We start from the raw sequence: 20529 nt of genomic DNA, 5'->3' as shown, positions 1-20529 counted from the left end.
ATGTGTGACACCCAGGGAGCAGAAGGTACCGAGCATGGTCTGTAGGATTTGTTACCAGCGCATTCAAGGGACGGACGAACAGATCAACACATTCATCAGGCTAAAGTGTGCTTTGCTGCCTTACAACAAAAATATATTAAAAGTGTCCAGAAATCTCTCAGAGTTAGCCTGAAACACATGTATTCTAAATTCCATACCTTTATTCTATTTCATTATATATATTGTTTTAAAGATCTTCCATAAACATCAACTAATATTCACAGAGAAAAAAAAATGTAGAAAAAAAATATCTAAAGCTTAAGACAGACTCCTATTCCTGGCAGTAGAGCCAGAAAGAGCCCTCAGTTATTCAGACTGGACAGAAGTGTCTGCATGGCCAGATTGGGATCTCAGCTACACTGCTGGAAATCAAGGGGTTTCAGTAAAGGAACAGCTCTGATTTGATGCCAGCAGCATTAACACCTGAATCTGGTTTTAAAACATACTCCGTATTATGGCATTTGCTCCTGCCAGTTAACCTGAACATCTGTGTGGAAGCAGATATGTTCAATGCCTCAGTCCATTATTATTTCACAAGATCAGTAAGGTTCAGTCAATATCTCAAATTATCCTGGTTTTCTCTTTGTAACCTGTCAGAACGTATGAGGGTAAATTAAAGCAGTTCTCTTATTAAAATCAAAATTGGTAATGTACAGAAACATACAGGAAAAAGGAGGTGGCAGGCGCTGAATCTAAGTACACTGACCCTGCTGCTGAGCTCCTCACACAGCTCTCTCCCCAGTTAAATCAAAACAGAGCCAGATAAAGTCCTGGGTACTTGGACAACATGAATTTGTCTGTCATTTTCAGGGTTTTTATTCCATTTTGATAGGTGCAAAGGTGCATCCCACCGGTGCTTGTGGCACTTACTCCACGAACAATGAGCATCTGATGAGCAGCAGCAACATAAGAATCTCTCCTGGTCCTGAACTTTTCGCTACCTCATTTTCTGGCAAGCTGCCAGTGATTTACATTCAGAAGAAAAATGTGGGTGTTTTCATTCTATTCAATTAGTATTTTCCTACCAGGGATGTCAAAGGCCATTTTATAAAAATAAGTACTTTGGATACATACATAATAGAGGCACGATCGTGTTCAGAAATGTTATATTCAAATAGCAAGAGCTGGAAAAATAACTTGGGTCCTACTTACATGGAACATTTTTGAAGTCTACAGTTCTAAGCTCTGTACAGCTGATGCAAAACCCAGCAAATAAAAGCCACTATCACCCAATCCCCACTACAAAGGCTGCCAGCCCAGAACAGAACCAGAATCCAAGATACTCTTCTTTCCTTTACTTCTGAAAAACTAAAATCCCATTGACAATGCTGTACCAAATCCAAGCCTGCTGCCCCATTTTTTAGCTCTAATCCCTATTTATTCTTTCACCCTTTTTCCAAAATGGAAGATAAAATTAACTGTAATTGATTGTTCACAGACGTGATTTTCAGAGATTTACATGCCATTATATTATCCTTTCAATACAACAAAAATTTAAAAAAAAAAAAAGAATAGCACCATGCTTTTAACATTTATTACAAAATCACTCCCATTCAGATGGTTATTTTCCACAACTGCATCTACCTTTGTTCTCTGCTCCTTGCTGAATACAAATACCCTCGTTTGCTTTGCTGACTTAGAGCCTCACAGCAATGAAGCTGAACTTACCTAAAACCATCAATGCAGCGGTTACCCATCTTCTCTTACAGAGGTTTTTCTTGAAAAATTTTAATTGAAAAGTAGCAAATTTAAGCAAATCAACAACATGCCAACTTTTCTCAGCTACCTTCTGCCGACAGCTTCAAAGCAGCCCACAAATCCATCCACAAGAAGCACATTGCACACACAGCAAACATCGCTGCAGCTGCAAGCCGCTCGCTTTCAACCTAAACCTGAGAAAACCCGGTTTCCTTCAAATATCCTGAGTGATACCGAGGATGCCCAAGCATGTTTGACAGGCTTGAGCTAAGTGAAAGCACGCAAAAGGTATCTCCCACGTCATCTAGAAGTTTTGTTTTCCATTTCTGAAGCCCTCAGCACAAACATCATACGAAATGCTTTGTGAAACACAGCGCTGGCAGCTCGTTCATAACGACCGGCTCCTCTCCCGTGCTGAGCACAGAGCTGAGCGCAGGAGCACTGCCGTGGAAGGGCAGGGAGGCTGCACCTGGCTCAGCAGGACTGTCAGGACAGGAGCACAGAGCCTGTGCACCTACCACCACCAAAGCTGGCTGTTAAGCGCTTGCTGGGACAGCTCCTCTGCTTCAGTCCTGGGAAATCACAGTATCTGCCTCCTGGTAGGCATCCTCTTGTTTCTCTTCTGTGCCCATGCCTCCAACAAACAAGGACGTGCCAGGCACTGCTGCTGAAGTGGCAGTATATTTGTTTCGCACGCCTCCAAACCACACCCCTGCAGGTAACACTAAATTGCTGCCAAGACCTATTTGTAACCTGGGTAAGTGACCCTAGACTGCTGCACTTAACATCATGGAAATAAATTCTCAGGTAAAAAAAAGCTTTCAAAATTCTCCAAACCAAACGATGGTGTAAGGTCACACTGAAGACCTTTCTCTGGATGTTTAAATTTAGAGTTTCTTCTTCCCATCACACAAGCAACCCCACTAGAAACCCTGAGGCTTTGCAACACACAGCCACAAAGTTCAGTGGCTATTTTAATGTACAGCAGTCAGAATCTCGGACTAATTACACTAAAATGCATTGGGACAATTCTCCCAGCTGAAAGGCACTTTACAGTGCTCATTTTATGAAATGAGCATTTTATGGAGGCAGAGATTTGGATCACCCTCCCCGGGAGCACATCTAGCAAACAGCTTCCCCACACACCCAGCCCCGTATCTTCCCAGCAAGGCAGAGGTGGAATTTCTGAGTCTCTTCATGAATAAGCAATAAAAGCCTTGAGATGGGACAGTGTAGCAGCTTCCAAAAAGGTGCATCGACTGCTGGGGACAGAGGTGGTTCAGCCTGGGCGCATCAGTTTGTGCATTATCCACTGCCTCCTCTGCAGGGAGAGCTGGCTCCTGGCATGAACAGCTCTCCCCATCTTACCTCAAGAAAGACCTGTCAGGAAAGAAAGAGCCTAGAGAGTTTTTCCTTTGGCCTTTGAAGTTCTTCCTTGGCTGACTGATGCTCGCCCATACATAACTGGAAGAAAAGACTGCCATTGTGCTGCTCTTTACACCAAGTGCATTATTCTCCAGACAAAAGCTTGCGAGTCTAACTTTTAAACACACCTCTCTTTAGGCTATACTGTTCCTAAACCATAAAATCTTTTTGTTCATTAAAAAATAGACAGCCTTTTCCCCCCTCAGGCAATCTACTCTGCTAGTTAGCTTTTTGCACTACTCTTTGCAAACAGATACCGCAGACGCGCAGCAGAACAGCCAGTTCCCATCCTCAGAAATACTGCATTTTTCCCCAGTATAGTCTCCAGTCACTTACCCAGCCCAGCTTTATACATGAAATACAACCACTGTAGGAGCTCGCTGGATTTGGACGAGACCTGGCAAGCAATCAGTCTCACCGAAAACATCTCCAGCATCTGGCAGCTCACTGCTGTTCGCAGGGTCTGTGCACTGGGTCAGGGCTGGGGGTTAAGCGAGGAACATGCTCAGCACCTGCCTGCTCTGCCTGGCTCTAATCAGTATTCCCCTCCCATGCCCAGGAATGCCAGAATTCCCCAGTTTCCTCAAAAAAATAACACACACACACCCTCAAGGAAGACAGAGGGGGAAAAAAAAATAAAGAAAACTCAAATAGTTTAACAAAATTTGGATCTTACCCGAAGGATAATGCATGTCTTGCTATTGACTTCAGTATCTCTTTGGATGTTTATGTGAAATCTCATATTTGACACTATTAAATAGAAGAATTCTGTGGTGTTAGAAAACAAACCCCACAACTTTATTGTTAAAAAAAAAAAAAATTGGCTGCAGCAATGCCACTTTGCTTGAAACTCTAGCAACTAGTAACAACTGTTTTTGTATTAGCAGTTCCCAAAGTCAGGTCTCGCCTTAGTGTGAAAGTTGTACTGCAGTTGCACATCTGAAAACTTTTCTTTTTTAAGACCTGTTGACAAGTTCAAGCCAGTCTATCAACTGGAACCAGCTCCTCAGTTTTTGGCTCTGAGCTCCCTATCTTAGTCACTAGGCTATTGCTCTCTGTCAGGAAGAATTTTTATAAAAAATAGTACAGATTTCATTAAAAAAAAAAAAAAAAAAAAAGAGAGAGAGATTAAAATCAAACCAAAACAGTCCATCTTTAACCAGTCTGTGTAACACAAAAAGCCACTACTGAGAAGTATATTTCTTCTCCAGGAAGATTTCGAAAGCTTATAGTTCTAAACTATAAACAATAAATTACAAACAATAAATACAAACAATATACACGTTTTAAACATATTTTTGTTGATTTTGTCTCCTTTTCTGCACAACCTATATTTCTATATTAAAAAAGGCATTAGTAAAACATCCATTTAAAAAAAAATAAAATGTTTTAAGCAGCCATCTAGCAGTTACATTCTTCTAGCGACTGCAATAGCAACACCCAGTTCTAGCAAAGAAAACAGCCTGAGATTGCTGTGCCAGTCATAACCACATAAATTTAAAGCATTGAATATTTGCTCGGACCAAAGGCTATTTGCATATATTATTCAATAGATTTTCCACACCACATTAAAAAAATTTGCAGGCTATTCATACGCAGCCCAGCAAAAACTACGTACCACCAGTGGGTGTACGTGTAAACCCGGCGTGGCTCAGGGCAGACTGAGGCAGCACCTCACAATTCGTTAACTTAACCCCAGACCGTAGCACTTATGGACCTGCTTTTGTTGTAAATAATAGTAATAAGAACACTAAAAGTAAGGAGCTGAGTCTCAGTCCATTTCATTAACAAGCACTCACCTGCTGCTGTGACCCAGGAGCTGTGGTATGGCTCTGTCCTGGTACTGGGTGCCCCCCAGTATGGGCTGCAGGTGCTCACTGCTCCTGCTGCGGGCAGCCCAACATCCCCTAGCCCTGCCACCCCCAGCCAGCAGCTTCCCAGGACAGGTTACAATCCTTTCTAGCCACAAAAAATTATGTTTTAAAACAACATTTCATCTGGGCATGCAGATCTGACAGATGAACTACGGCAGCTGGTGCTATACAACACTTTTGATTTCTGCATCCCAGACATTTGGAAATACCATTCAGTGCAAAAACCACCATTGTTCCCATTTCACAGGAAGGAATGCACGAAGAGGTAAGGATGCCTGAACCGGAGCAGCTGACATAAGCAGATATCCTACACACCAGCCCCATCTCCACTGCACAGGCTGCCAGGATGCACAGCGATAGGAGAAAAATAAAAACAGCACAGAAAGCACAGCAATAAGAGAAAAAAAAATAAGAAAAGAGCACAGAAAGCAGGAGGCAGCTGCCTCTTCCTGCACCAGGCAGAGGCACGGCCCCCTCCCAGCCGGCTGCAGGCAGAGGCAACGCAGGGCACGGCTCTCAGGAAGGCAGAGCAGATTGTACCAACTCAAACCAGTTCTCATCCAAACCAAACCCAACTCTTCTAGCTCTAATTTTCCTGTGACCACTTTTTTCTTGTTTGTTTGTATTTAGGGGTATCACTTACTTATAAACACATTAGTCACCAAGATCACTCTTTCCTACTCAAGACGGGTATAAAAAAGCTCCCTTGTCCCACCCCAAAGATGAAGAACCACACTCACCACAGCCCAGTCAAAAGACTGTTGAAGCCTATGGAAAGATGCCTTTGGCAGCCCCTTTCCCACAGCTGTGGGAACTTCAGCAGCAAACTAGCACCAGCTGTGCAAGTGGGGGGAGCCATTTAGCCTGGCATACTGGGACCTAAGGCAGCCACTCAAAGAGCTGAATGTCCCCAAGTGCAAATACCACCTTCAAAGCACCACTGTGACCGCAATGTCTCCATCTAGAGAACACAGCAGTCCTGTGGAAGCTTCAAACTTTGCGTTAAGAAAATTAGCATCGCTTATAAGCATCCCAGAAAAGGGCAGAGGAGGCAGAGCAAGGAGCAGCCTGGGCTGGCAGTCCGGGTAGCACAGCCAGCCCTGAGCTATTCCTAGCTCACCTCTCACACATTAAAGCTGAAGGCACTCAGGGAAGCACAACCGGTCTCATAACCAAAGGTCCCAGCTCTGCAGAACGTGTCTAAGGGGCACCCAGGGCACACCACTCCTCAACCCCCCTGTGGCTGAAGCTGGAAGAGCAGTGTGGAAGGAAAGCCAAGGGCACCCAAAGGAGAATCACCGTCCGGGTCATGCCCTCCCCGTGCCTGCCACGTAGCCTGTTCCTACAGTAGTGACTTTTCTGCATGCTAACACCTGCTACTAGGAACAGGTGAGTCGCTTCTCCGTGCTCTGATCACCTGGAGGATCTCTTTTTTTTCCCCTTACAAATCTTTTCTAGGGTATTTTTAAATTTACGTTTAACTACCATTATCTGGATTCAGATACTAGATGTATTTAGGGCTCGTTCAATACGTGCTCTGAATCTTTTTGCCTCAGATATACTCTTCCAGAGCTGACAAGTCTGTTCCTGATGTCAGATTAAGAGAAATATTTATGCCGTCAATCATCGCTGCATCTTTAGCACTGCCAGCACAGGAGAAGTACAGCAACTTTGAGTCCTGGCTTGTTTTAAGTCCTCCCTTGGCCAAGGAACTTCTAAGAGTCGGGAGAAAAATCCTCTTTGTGCCTGTCATAGCCCTGGGTTTGACAACCATTCAAATCGGAGCTCCTGATTCCTTTCCCAAAATCTCATTTGCTGCGTTGATTAGGATCAAAGGTTGAGGGGAGGAATGCAGTTTAGGAAGAAAGAGAGTGCCTCCCTCCCCTTGCGATAGCCTTCAGCCAGTGAGGAGCCAGAAATCAAGCCAAGCAAGGCGCTCTCTCCCTGCCATCCTGCCGGCGCTGATGGAGCAGATTGCTTACAGAGCTGCTCCAGCACGGGGCCAGGTTTTTTGTTTTTTTGTTTTGCTAAATCACGTGTTAGAAAACTTTTAAGTGCAGTTCGCTAAAACAGCTCTTTTTAATTTGCTCTGCTTGTAATGCTTTATTTTAACTAGGCCTACTAGCCATGTCACATCTCTTATTTAGCAGCTGAGGCAGACGCTTCGTGCTGTGATGTCTTGCTAAGCCAAAGTGAGCGAGGTCCCTCAAATCCGAAACGCAGTGGGATCTTCCTATCAGGGCCAACTTCCACCCTGAGTAACCGGCACAGCCCCGCTGAGAGCAGGGGGCTGTTCAGATGGAAATGACGGTACAGTTTGGCCCCCAGATCCTTTTTTAACGTACACTGAGAAGGCAATAAGATGAACAAAATGTCTGCTATACGCAGCCATTTTGCAACTTTTGCCAGAAGCGATGCTCCCGAGCGCCTGTGGGGCCGCGACTGCCCAGCGCAGACACACAGCACACACCTCCTGTCAGTCCTTCTGCGGGGCAGGAGAGGTGGACAAGTCACTCCTTCTGTGGGATTTTCAGAAGGTCACACTGAAGTACCCAGCACACAGGTCTGACGGCTCCGAATTTGTTAGAAAACAAACCATGGATGCTAAAGCAACAGGATTTTGTGTGGCTTTCCACATAGTTGTCAAATATTTGAGCGTTTTTGCCTGATCCCATCAAACTGAAAGGGAGCAGGTCCAATCAGCTGTGCTACACCAGGGACGAACCCACAGGGCTTTCTCCCTACTGCAACATTTATGGTGCAATTTTTTTAATAGATAACTGGATCGCCCCGATTCCTAACTGCTCGCTTGCTGCTAGTACTCTCCTGCTCTGCAGATGTTGGCAGAGCACAGCTGAGCCCCGTACCATGTGCGTAATTGCCACCGTAAGCACCAAGAGGCTGGAGCGTGCCGTGCCTTGCTCTGCACTGCACGTGTTACGGAAATACTTGTAGACCTCCCTCCCCCCAAAACAGAGCGCCAAAAAGGTTCGGTGCCTACTCCCTGAAAACATCACTGCTCCTTGTGTAAATAGTCCTGGGTTGATAACTGCTCCAGATTTGGTGAAGCTGTTTAAAGCACTTGTGCAAGGTGATCCTGCAGGATGGTAGTTACCCAAAGTGGTCCCTGCTGCTCCGGGGATGCTCATGGACCCTCTTGGTGTCACTCACACCCCAGCTGCAGAGCCATGATTTATACCTTTGATAAATGGAATTCCTGCAGTTTGGGAGATTTGGGCAAAACAGACACTTGACAGGATTACATTGTGAAAATAGGCAAATTCTGCACTTCACTTTCTATTTCCCCATTCCTTTAGCTAAACATACCCCCCCCAGCTCCATTTGTTGTGTGTGTTTGATTTTTTTTTCCCCAAACCTCTCTTTTCCAAAACCAAAGCATTTTGCTGCCCAAGGATGCAGAGAAGCCTGACTTCCACCTGGCTCTGCCCAGGAGCTCTCTCGCCGCTCAGCCTGAGTGGAAGGGCTGGGTGAGCATCAGGATCCCCCCTGCCCCTCTGCTCATGCTCCAGCCCTGCAGCACTTCAAACGAAGGAATTGCTCCTTCAGGGAATGGGACATGCTCCGGCACTGCTCCCTGCTGCCTGCCTCCTGCAAAACCTGCCCCTGGCCATGTGCACCTTGCTGAAACATGGAGCAACGCAGAGGGGCTCTAAGTCCAGGCCAGTTACACCGAGCATGCTGGTGCTACTGCCCCACGGAGCTCCATGGACTACACATCAGAAAAGCAGAGTAATTCGGCCAGGAGACTGTCAAGGTTATTGCTTTTCTGTGTATGGAGCAGATCCTGACTGTATTGGCATGAAAAGTCCTGCTCATTTAAACCAGGTGGATGAGGTTTGACGGGGGCTGAACACACTGCTTGCAGAAATGCCAGCTGCAGACAGTTCGTCCCTCACACAGCTCAAACCACAGTGATCTACGTGACGGTACATCTGATAAAGAAATTACTACATAGTCATTTTGGGATCAGGAATCCAACACGAGGCGTGCCATAAAGACAAAACCCCTTAAGACGGGTCCATATAAGGACTTGTGCGTGACAGAAACTTGGGACATGCTTGGCAGAAAGGTTACATCCAGGCAGATACCCATAAAAACAAAACACCAAGAGGTGGAACACACATCACTGTCCTCACTGCAGCTCTCCGCTGCGATGAACATGTTGAGTCTGTGCACTTCAAGGAAATTTGTGCCTAACCTGATTTCAAAGAATTTTAACCATTATTCTAGGGCAAGATGTCTTCTAAAGTAGCTAGGCACCTGTGAAGTAAGTGCTAGTATTTTATTCAGACAAAACAAAAAACAGCGTATTTAAGAAAGGGAATGAGAAACCGGTGATTTAAAATAATAATAATAATAATAAAAAAAAATTTAAATCCTTTTCAGCTTTTTACTCTGCTGCTTTCACTACAGCATGAGGCTCATCCACGTAAAACAACTGTGAGACCAGGGGAGGCTCTGCAGCTTTACCAGGCTTCTTACCACCGCTGCTGAAGCTGAACGCCTCTGTTCAGAGGTGCCCGTGGAAGCAGCGGGACCTGGACCTGATGCTCACAGCCCCCCAGTCCAGCCGGAATTCCACGGCACAATTACAAGCCAGCGTAACACATCCCCGCTGCACAGCCTCTTGTGCTGAGGATGCGGTGGAGCAGAGTTTGCTGTCTCTGAAGTAAGCAGAGCTCTCCGTACGGCAACAAGGAAGCGATTATTCTCGAGCACTCTCGTTGCCTGTCAGCACAGCCTGGCCGATCCGACTTTCCCCCCCCCCTTTTTTGGGGGAGGGACAGCACAACTCTCCTGCCTGATGCAAGTGGGGACTGTAAAATCAAAACTGGGGAAAATGCACAAAGAAATGCTGCCAGCTCGTTTGTTTTCCCCCTGCACCGAGAGCCCAGCCCTGAGAACTGGCAGGCTTCTCCAGCTCCCTTTCTTTCAGTGGCAGCCCCGGACCATTTATCTTTCTGATTTGGTGTAGAAAAAGAAACTTTCTGTATACTACGCCCAAAAAAAAAAAAAAAAAAGAGACTAAATCGGTTTCATTAAAATTCCATGAAATACACAATTTTTCTCCTGTTGTTTTAGTAAAATTTCTGTGCCCTTTGTACTAAAACCAGTGATTCACACAACTACAAACCCAATAATGCCAAACAAAAACCCTCCACAAAACTGCAGGAGCGTACAGTGAGTACAGGCAACAGCCTGGGCAAAATAAGGAGTCTGCTCAAATTTCACATCTCATTAAAGACAATTTGGCCATTAATCCATACGGTTTTAGGAGCAAAGAAGGATTTTCCAGGACAGATAAACTGAAATGATCCTCCTTTGATCTCTGAGGTTAAGAATCAGTTACAATGGAAGATGAACAACACGGGGCAGGACTACTGGCCTTTTTATCTGCAACAATGGCATCAGCAAACAACTACTTAATCAATATTTGGCCAGGGCCACTGAAAACTTCCTTTTCAAATTTTAATTCCTAGTTGTAAAACAACTGTAGGGCAACCAGCAAGATAAGACATTAAACTGACTGCTTAATTGCCTTTTACTGTCCTGCTAGTTATATATGCACATCCTTAATCGCCCTTGAATCTTTATTTACCGGGATGAATAAATGACCTGTCGACAATCACATCAAACTCCACTAACCACGTAATCTCAGCGCACGACATACTAACTCTAATGTGCCCACAGTGAGTTTTAATTTCATTACGTTTCACTTTTTTTCTAGGGAGAGTGATTTAAAGTGAATTAGTTTAACAGCATGGGGCAGGAGTACTCCAGGGCAAGTGAAGTAAAACGAGGCGCTCGCACTACGCCGAGCAAGGTTTGTGGTGAGCTGTGTTACTGTACATCATTTTTATTAGCCAGCAAGCTCAGCGTTTGGGGAACACTTGGAAGTATCCCACATTTTTATTTATATATTTTGTTCTCTCTGCAGCCACATATGTTTGTTACATAGGATTTAAAGTGACATTTACATGGAGAAATCTGCATTGACTGGGTTGCTCTGATTTATTGCTTTGCGTTTCACTCAATTTCTTCTTAAATTAACCAGAGAGCACTTTGTAGTTCTGCTTCATTTCCCAATGCCGTTTTATTACACAGCCCTGGGGACTCGTGATAATTCATCACTATCAACTTTATTGGCTCCCCTCATCTAAACCCCGTTCCAGCCCTTATCAATAAGTAAACCCAATACAAAACTAAACCTTCCCCAAGTGTTAGATAAAAGCGGCGTCTTGGACAGATACAACAGAAAATTACCAGTTGAAATTGGACCCCGAAAATAATCTCTTCTGGGGATTTCATCAGCGTCAACTTTTACTTTCAGCATTAATTTCTAATTAATTTTTTATCTAATTAAAATCGCTGCCTGGCTGCCTGCTGATACCATCGCTACCTTTGTGCGAGCACGGCTACAGAAATCCTCAGCTCGACGAGAGTTTTGCCGGTTTCGGTCGGGACTGCAGCCACGCTCGCAGTCAGCCAGCAGTTTCTCGTAAGAGAAGAGGACGAATTTAGGCCCCGCTGCTGCCTGCCCCAGCCACGTGAGCAGCTTTACACACATGAATGGGCCCTTTCAATGGCACTCCTCGCTGTCCCTCGCATCTGATGCTTTCCAACCAACCTTTTTTTTTTTTTTTTAAGAGTTGGTTGGAAACAGAAGTGCTGGGGCCACCTCCTGTCATCAGAGTGGTTCCAAAGAGCATTTGTCAGTATGGTGATAGGTACTTATATATAAATAAATAAGTATATATATTTAGGGGTCTGATATGCAAGCCTATAAACCCAACTCATATCCCAATCCTGAGCACTTCCCTGGGAGCTGCAGTTGCTCAGCACATTAGAAATCTGCTTTCAAGACAAGGCTGAGCTTTACCATGCTAAATTCCTACTGTTGTCAAGGATTTGGCAATCGCAGCAGAATCCAGAAAGCCAAGGATACAAATCATGGTTTGGGAGCAAGTCCATTCATTTCCTGCCCCAGTCTTTCCAGAACGACACTGTCTAGGTTTAATCAATTATCAGTTAAGATTTTCAGAACAACCCAATCGGATGCAAACTTGGGTACAAACTCCAACCAGTGTGTGTGAAACTATCCTGGTATTTGCTAAAATAATATTTGTCTTTGCTCAGGGTACAAAAGTTTAGAAAAAAGGGACAGGATGTCCCCGGTTGTACTGCTTGAACAGCTAAGGAAAGTGCTCCCGAGATGGCAAACCATGCAAAACCAGCAGAGAGATCAGGATGTCAGCAGGGGCTGCTGTGGGATGCGGGGAGCCTGCGCCTTCCCGCAGCCCCTGCTCGCCCCGCTGGTAGCAACCTGGTCCGAAACACCACAGCCCCTGGCCAGGCAGGAGCAGCAAACCCAGGGCCACAGTCCAGCGATGAGCCCTGTGGTGATTTACTTTGTGCAGCACCCGGCTTTTCTGCCCGCCTTGAGCCAAACCCTGGAGTCATTGGGGAGTTTTTTGTAATTACGCACGATTTCCCCGCCAGATCTGAGACCCCAAGAGGCAGAATTCTGCTCAAATTGGACGAGCAGGTTTCTTCGAGCTGCTGGTGACCAAACATTTAACGTAAAACACTGAATGCCAGGCTCAGGAAGGTGCCTGCCTGCAGTCGCCATCCCCACGTCACCCCGGAGGCGACCCTTCAGCAGGGGATGTAGCAGGGGCAACACGTGGTGCTCCTCAGACCTAAAACCCACCGGTACTTGACACGGCAAGGACACCCTGGGAGGGGATCCTGGAGCAACACCACAGTGAGCCCAGCATCAAAACCCCAACCAAAGCACCAGGCAGCCCCCGCCCTGCCCCACGCCTTGCCGTACAGCGGGGAGCGGGATGGCTCCAACCGATATCTGGCGCCTGCGTGTCAATCCCTTCCCTTCACAAGCTGCCTTTATTAGTTTAGCAACCTAAAAATAACCGGCTGCATGGTACTGACCAAACCTAAACAAAACATCTGCAGGCCCGGCTAGCCCCCGCTACCCTCCAGACCATGTGCCACCACTTCAAAGGCCGCGCATCAAGTCAGTAATTGTAACATTGCATCTAAATATTTAAGCTAGGGGCTGGTAGTCGCGTGCCCCATTTACAGCCAGCATCTGTCCTCTAATTCCATTACAGTACAAAGCAAAAATGTTTCCCAAAACTCGCAAACAGGAAAAGCATCGCTCTGCTCGAGAGGCAGCGGCAGCTTGAACTTTGGAGCTGCTGAGCGGGGCTTTTGTGCTGAGGTCCTTCTTCTTCTCCCCCCCTCCGAGCTCCCCACATACACGCACAGAAATAGGGGTGGTGCCGAAATTGTATTAATGTGAGCCTCGGGCACACAGAAAAAAAAAAAAAAAAAAAAAGAGAGAGAGAAAAGAGGAAGGGGAGGGCGAGGGGGGAAGGGTTTGGTCCGAGATGAAAGTCAGAAGGAAATAAAGGAGGCAATTTAGTCGGCTGTAGCCTGAATTGCTCTCAGTGCAGCCCAGGGTAGAGGCTGGGGATGAGTAGGGCCCTTTCTGGATGGGCGCGCATGACTGGGGGAGGATCAGCCGGGACAGGGCCCGGGGGCCAATTCCGCCGGGCTGGGAACAGAGGCCCTCTTTGAGGCCGGGGGACCCCAGCGCCAGCCCCGTCCCGTCCAGCGCTGCCCGCTCGCAGCGGCCCCGAGCAGCTCCCGGCCCCGTCCTGCCAGCGCTGGAGGCCGCCGGTTTGTGCCAGAACACGGCAGCAGGAGGCACGGGCAGCTCCCCGTCTCTGAAAATACAGCCTGATGTGCCTGATAGCGCAGGAGCTTCTCTTTTGTGATCGTTATTCACAGCTTAAGTGGTTAAGAAAAATATATCAGGCACGCAGAAATGCAGATGTGCTGTTATAGGGAGATAATCTCACCAATCCGCACTATGACAGCCAGGCTTGGCTTTAAACATACACCCGAAACCAGGGGAGAGGACGAGACGGGCAGAAATGCAGAAACGCAGCAGTGCAATGTCTGCCAAGGTGTGTGAGAACAAAAAGTTTAGGTGCCTGTAAATAGGGGCTGAAACAGAAACACAGCAGGGCAGATGGAAGTTTACCTACGCTCACGTCTGTGAAGATCAGAGGGAGAAAGCCCAAGCCACGTGACGGACTGCTTCTGTCGCACATTTAAAATGTATATATATCACATTTCTCTTCTCCCTGACCCCGCTCTGCTGCAGGAGCTCCCCAGCTCCCGCACTGTTACAGCCACAGCCCCACATCCCTCCCTCCCTCCAGCCCTACACAGCCCCGGCTCTCCCCACGTCACCCATGAGCAGGGGACACCAGCCACCCCCAGCCACCCCGCGGCTGTCCCCTTCCCTCCAGTGGCCAGGGCCCCCCAGCCCTGCCACCACAGCCACAGAAAAGGCTCGGGCACGCCAAAACCCCACGCTTTGCTTTTCTCACTCGGACGGGTGCAGTGCTCCTGCCACGGGCGCTCAGCACTGAGCTGCCCTGCAGGGTTGTACCACGCACTTCAGCAGTGACACCAGGGACCCAGGGGTGCCAGCCCGCCTCTCACGTGCCTGCTGGGGCTCCAGGCCCTGCACACAGGCAGCCAGGATCCTGCAGCACCCACATCCCCGGCAGCACCGCCAGAGATTTCAGTAAGAGGGTCGGGCAGTCTGTGCAAACGGCAGGGCCCAACCTGAGGATTTTATAGACAAGAGTGAAATCCTAGCTCCTCCACTGGTCACAAGAGTTGAAGCAGAACTTTTGTTTTTTTGTTTTTTGCCAGATACAGCCAGAGAGGTGGACTCATTTTATGTTTTTTTCTTGCAATGAGCTTTCCAGCATGGTGTCCCCACAGCACCACGCTATGCGCACGGCAACAAATCCATCCTGCAGCAGCTCTCTCACTGCAGCACCCCAGCCACCCCAGTAACAAGCTTAAGGAACAGGCTGACACCCAGGCAGGAGTCAGCAGGAGCCTCCCTCCCATCGCCAAAACCTCCCCAAAACTCAGGGAACAGACCAGATTTGAAGCCGCTGTTTGCACAGAACTGCCTGGCCCCCTTCACCCAACAGAAACCTGTATGCACAGAGATGGGACAGGGCTGTGCTAGCGTATCTACTCCCGGGGAATTTGGCCTCTGACTGAAGGCAGAAGAAGCAAAATATGCTCACTATGGCAGAAGGCAAAGGAGAGGTACATGGAGGGTTGAGGGCAGCCTCGGCACGGGCTGCACTGGGGAAACGCTGCAAGGCAGTGCCCGCGCTCCCAAAACCAGCTGGTGGCAGGTCAGGATCCCTGCCTTACAGAGCAGAGTCAGTGACCGTGAAGATTTTTCTGAAGTAGAGAGGTGGGTAATATTGATGATAATATTTTTTCTCTTGCTGTCTCTCTTAATTACTCTGCTCCATAAAGCTGGGGTGTTATCAAGGTTCCCTACCTTCTGGTTTTAATCTCTGCAGAGAAATTCAGGAAGGCAGCACAGCTAGCTACTTCACAGCTGAGGGCACCGCGTTCAGCCCGTTTTCCCTTGGTGCACATCCCTCGGAACAATTCTCCGTTGCGGGAGGTACTGGGGGAAGCTGTGACACGCCATACAGGGGCAGACAAACCGTGCCTCCTGGCCTTAAAGTCTGTGCCTCTGTCAGCATCGCGTGTGTGTGTGTTACACACACCCACAGACACAGAAGGCAAAGTTTCCCCGAGAGCTTCAACAACTGCCTCGGAAAGTAACTCTGGGAAATGCTTTCAGGTCCGTTCCTACGCTACAAGGGGACACCCTTCTTTTAAAGAAAGGGTTTCAGTTGTCCTCTCGAGTGGCGCTCGGCATCTCCAGATGTCTAAAAACGCTACAAACATTTTGTAGGTAAAACCAGTTACTTTTTCCACGGTGGAGAGTCCATAAAACTGCGTGGAGCATCAGCTATTAGGGGCTCATTGAATAATTCATCCCTCATTGCAAGCCCATAATGTCTTTTCTCGGCCTTTTGTGGGGCTGTTTTCTCTTCTTTTCTCCTTGAATTATAAAAAGGTTGCCTTCTTTTGTTCACATCAAGCTGCTGCTAGCTGAAGCTTTGTCTGCGCAAAGCCAAAGTGTGAGTTTCAATGGACTCCCCCCTCTTTGTTTTCCAAGTTCATCTCCAAGTGTAGATTGTGTATAGAAGGCCTTCTTTGTAAAAGCTGGAAAAGTTGTACAAATGTTTGACCAGCTCATTTGCTACTTTTGTCTCGCCTTCTCCAGCGCCTGTGCCTGTGCCGGGCAGCCCCAGCCCTGCCGCCCGGCCCGGCCCCAGCGCCGCGCTCCGCCGGGGTGGGCACCGCCGCCGCGGGCAGCCCCCTGCCCGCTCCCGGCCCCCCCCAGCCCCCTCCCCGAGCCGTCCGCTGCCTTCCCAGCGCAGCCGGGACGGGGGGCGAGGCTCCGTGCCCTGCCCGCGGCTGCAGACCCCGAGCAGCTGCAGCCTGGCGCAGGGCTGGGGCTGGCAGCGCGACCCCCGCCGCCCCCCGCCGGGCCGGCTCCAGGCTCCCCCCCGCTGCCGCCGGTCCCTTCGGGGGCTCTGCCCCCACCGGCGGACCGGGGCCGGCTCGGCACGGCTCGGGTGCCCCGTCGGGGCCCGCTCCTCGCCCCGCACGCCCCCCGGGTGTACCTCTCTCGCTGAGGATGCCGTCGATGCTGTGCTTCGCCTTCTTGTCGCCTTCCTCCGCCTCCTTCCTCTCCAGCTCGGCCTCCTCCTCCTCGCCTTTCCCGAACTTGCTCCGCAGGATGCGGCTGATGGAGCTCACTTCGGGGGGAGCGGAGAGCTGGCACCGGGCCGCCCCCAGCCCCGAGGAGCCGAGCCCCGCTGCTGCCGGGGGGCCGCCCGCTGCCCTCCCGCGGCCGTTCCCACCGGGCACCGCTGCCGGGCCGCCCCCACCAGTGGGTTTGTCCCCGGGGCGCGGACAACCAAAAAACCCCTCCACCACCCGGCTCCCTCCTTCCAGCCCCGGTTCGGCGAGCCCCCAGCCGGCCCCAGCCCGGGGGAGCATACAGGGGGCCCCGGTCGCTTTTTTAATTACCCCTCTCCCCCCTATCCCGGGGTCCCCCCGCCGCCGGGCCGCCCTCCCCGCACCGCCCCGGGGCTGCCCGTACCCGAGGGCACCGTGTTGCGGTCGCACACGCCGTCCTTCAGCAGCTTGTCGCGGATCTCCCAGCTGAACATGCCGGCGTTTTCCCGCTTGTATTCCTCGATTTTCTTCTCCACGTCCGGCGTCGTCACCTGCTTCAGTAAAGACAAGGCGAGCGGGCAGGGGTTGTGCGGCCGGGGGCGGCGGGGGACCCCCGAGGGTCCCTCTCCCTTTACCGGGCACGGCCCCGAGCGAGCCCCGCTTGTGGGGCGGGCGGCTGGAAAAAGGGGGGAGCATTACGGGTAACAGCGGGCCCATTTAGGGCAGCCCCCCAGGAACCCAAAACTCGCCCCGAAAACCGCCGGGGTGAGACGCGGTGGAGGGCGGCAGGGGAGGCGGCCGCGCTGCACGGGCTCCTCGGCCAGACCCATCCCGGGGAGCCGAGCGGGCAGCAGCGGAGAAAAAGTCGCACGATAAATAAATAAAGAGGTCTGAGCACCGGGACCGACACGGAGAGCTTTCTCCGATCGCCTCGGGATTTTTAAAACGAAACCGAGCTCAAACGAACCCGAGATGTCCCGGCTGGGAACAGCCTCTCGGCCGGATAACGCGCTTGGAAAAAATCGCCGCCGATTGAACGCCAGAACAGAAAGTTCGGGGTTTGCTACTTTGGAAGCAACAAAGGGGAAAAAAATCTACGGGGCAACTTTCAACCAAATAAAAATAAAAATAAAAATAAAGAAAAAATGAAAAAAAAAAAAAAAAAAAAAAAAGAAAGAAAGAAAAAAGAAAGCTTTGTTTTGGAGGAAACGAAAAGACAAAACGACGGAAGAGGCAAACCCTGAGACAAGTTTCCCTGTTTGTGCTACCGTGAGCGCGAACTTTTAGCCGTGTCACTATAAATACACGCAGCTTGGGAGCAAACAGAAAAATAAAGGGGGCAGGAGAAGGCACCGCAGCCGGACAGATAGCCGGACAAACAGCCGGACAGACAGGGCACTGCTGCGATTTGCAGCTTCCCGAGCCGTGCCCAACCCCACCGAGCCCCGGCGGCCCCCCGAGGCTCCCCGGCCGCCGCACGACTCCAGGGCGAGCACAGCGCTCGCTAAACGCCCCCCTTCGCCCTCGTTTCGTTTCCTTTTTTTTTTTTTTTAAATATACATATTTTTAAGCATTTTCTTAAATAAAACAACGGCCATAGCCCAGCAACAATCCCCGTAAAGGCCGGGACTCAGCAACAGGCAGGGCCGGGCGCACCCCGCTCCCCCCGGCCCCGCTCCCGGCGCATCCCGGCTCGGCCCCGTCCCGCTCGGGCCGTGCCAGGGGGCAGCGGGGCCGAGCCGAGCCGTGCCCAGGTTTTGCTCGGCTCCGGAGGGGCTCACCTTGGGCTTGCTGCCGCCGATGGCCCCCGGCCGGATGGAGCCCGTCTCCTGGTACCTGCAGAGAATTTTGGAGACGCAGCCGTGGGACACTCGCAGCTGGCGAGAGATGACACAGGGCCTTATGCCATGGTGGGCCATCTCCACTATCTTGTGTCGGATATGGTTGGGTAAAGGCCTGCCATTGATAAACACTCCTCCGAGCTGATTGACTCTGCCCTGGCCTAGAGGAGTAGAGACTAGAAAAGGAGGGGAGGGGAGGCAGGGGGGGGAAACGGCGTTAACGTCTCCTTCGGATCCCGCTGGCTCTCTTTTTGCCGTCGCTTTCTGGAAGGCAACTCGCCGCCCCCCCCCCCCGCCGAGCCGCCCCGCAGCGCACCCGGAGCCCCGCCGAGAACGGGCCGGGCCGGGAGGCTTCACCTGAGCCCCGGTGCTGCCCGCAGGCCGTGCTCCGGCCCGCCGGGAGGGCCACCAGCCCCCGGGGGGGCACCCAAAAGCTGCGGGGACCCCGCCGAGCGGGGCCGGGGGCTGCCGGCCGCAGGACGGGGCGCGCACCGCTGCAGTGCCGGAGCCCCTTTCGGCTCCGCCAGCCGATCTGCGTTTTCCAACTTTTTCCCCCGCTCCCTCTCGCCCGATCGCCGCTTCCCGCAAGGGCGGCGGGGCTCCGGGACCCCCCCGCGTCCCCCTCCCCGGCTCCCCCCCGCCGCCGGCCGTCGGGGCAGCCCCGTCCCGTCCCGTCGCGGTGCCGGTGCCGTCCTTACCTTCCAGCGGGAAGCCGCTGCGGGGGTAGTTCTGCCCGGCCCCGGGCCGCATCATCCTGGGGACGGCTCCGGCCAGAGTTGTCATCGCGGCGGGCGGCCGGGGTTATATCCAGCGGGCGGCCGGGCCGGGGGAGAGCCGCGCTGTCGGGGGGTCCCCGCCGGCAGGGGGTGGGCGCTGCCGCCGGGGGGCGGGGAGGGGGCAGCTCCCCGCTGCCCCTCGGGCACTGCCCCGCACCGGGAGCGCTGCGGGGGCCGGGCGGGGGCGGCGTCGCTGTGCCCGGTGCGGCGGGGAGCGGCAGAGCGGGGCCGGGAGCATTTATCGGCTCCGGCCCCGGCGCGGCTCCGCGGCGGCACCGCCGCGATTGGCCGCCTCCGCCCGGCCCGGCCGCGCCGCCCCAGCTGATTGGGCGACGGCCGGGGCTCTCCCGCATCGCCGGCAGCGTGACCGGCACGGCACGGCCCGGCACGGCTCGGCTCCGGCACGGCACGGCTCGGTGCAGCCCGCTACAGCCCGCTGCGGCACCGCACGGCTCGGTGCAGCCGGCTGCAGCTCGCTGCGGCACGGCACGGCTCGGCACGGTGTGGCACGGCTCGGCACGGCGTGGCACGGCACGGCACGGCCCGGCCCGGCTCGGCCCCGCACTGGGCTCCCGTTAGCCAGCACCGCGGAGCCGCTCCGTGCCCCGACAGCAGCCCCGGGGCCCGCTGGGCTCCGGGCGGGGGGCGCAAGGCCCCGCCGCCCCCCTTCTCCCTCCCTCCTGTTTATTCGTTTCGCCCCGCAGCCCCTCGCCGTGCCGAAGAAGCCTCCCGGGACCGAGCGGTGCCACCGGGCCCGCAGCGGGAGCTGCCGTCGGGGCTGGGCGGCAGGAGCGGGCCCGGGCCGCGGGGTGCGCGGCAGCGGCGTGTGCGGGGGGCTGCGGGCGCCGTGCGGTACGGCCTTACTAACGAGCGTTTGTTCCCAGGAATTTATTGTAGTATTCAAACTAAACTGCTGGAAAAATAAAAGAGGTAAAGTCTGCCTCGGAGCTGAAGTGACCACAGCAGGATATGACGCCAGGAGTGTTGTAAAGACTGTCTGTCCTTAAAGAAGGTACTATTGTGCGCGGCCTTTTATTTATAACTTGGTAAGTGCCAGCAAACTCGCCTCCTTTACACTCTGAAGTGCCAGCCCGGCTTTCCACAGCGCTCTTTATTTGCAATAGTCTATTCAGCAACTGTCACTCCCGAGCTTCAAGTTATTCAGGACCTTAATCAATCAAAAGG

General features: G+C 51.7%; 1 protein-coding gene across 3 annotated transcripts in view; it reads right to left on the bottom strand.

Moving 5' to 3' along the window:
• Window positions 1-19351, bottom strand: part of PAX3 (paired box 3) — a gene marked incomplete at both ends in the record, with an annotated part of 75882 nt that extends 56531 nt beyond the window's left edge. For 2 of the 3 annotated variants that reach the window (XM_082766796.1, XM_082766798.1), the window contains 4 exons: window positions 16670-16804; window positions 17152-17281; window positions 18509-18744; window positions 19267-19351. In XM_082766796.1, coding sequence (XP_082622922.1) covers window positions 16670-16804; window positions 17152-17281; window positions 18509-18744; window positions 19267-19351 — 586 coding nt within the window. The remainder of the gene's footprint in view (window positions 1-16669; window positions 16805-17151; window positions 17282-18508; window positions 18745-19266) is intronic. The other variant, XM_082766797.1, reaches the window with a different exon arrangement.
• Window positions 19352-20529: the final 1178 nt, after the last annotated feature.

The sequence above is a fragment of the Aythya marila genome (genome assembly GCF_965140915.1).
Source record: "Aythya marila genome assembly, chromosome: 9".
Classification (NCBI taxonomy): Eukaryota; Metazoa; Chordata; class Aves; order Anseriformes; family Anatidae; genus Aythya; species Aythya marila.
This window is presented reverse-complemented; position numbering and strand designations above follow the sequence as displayed.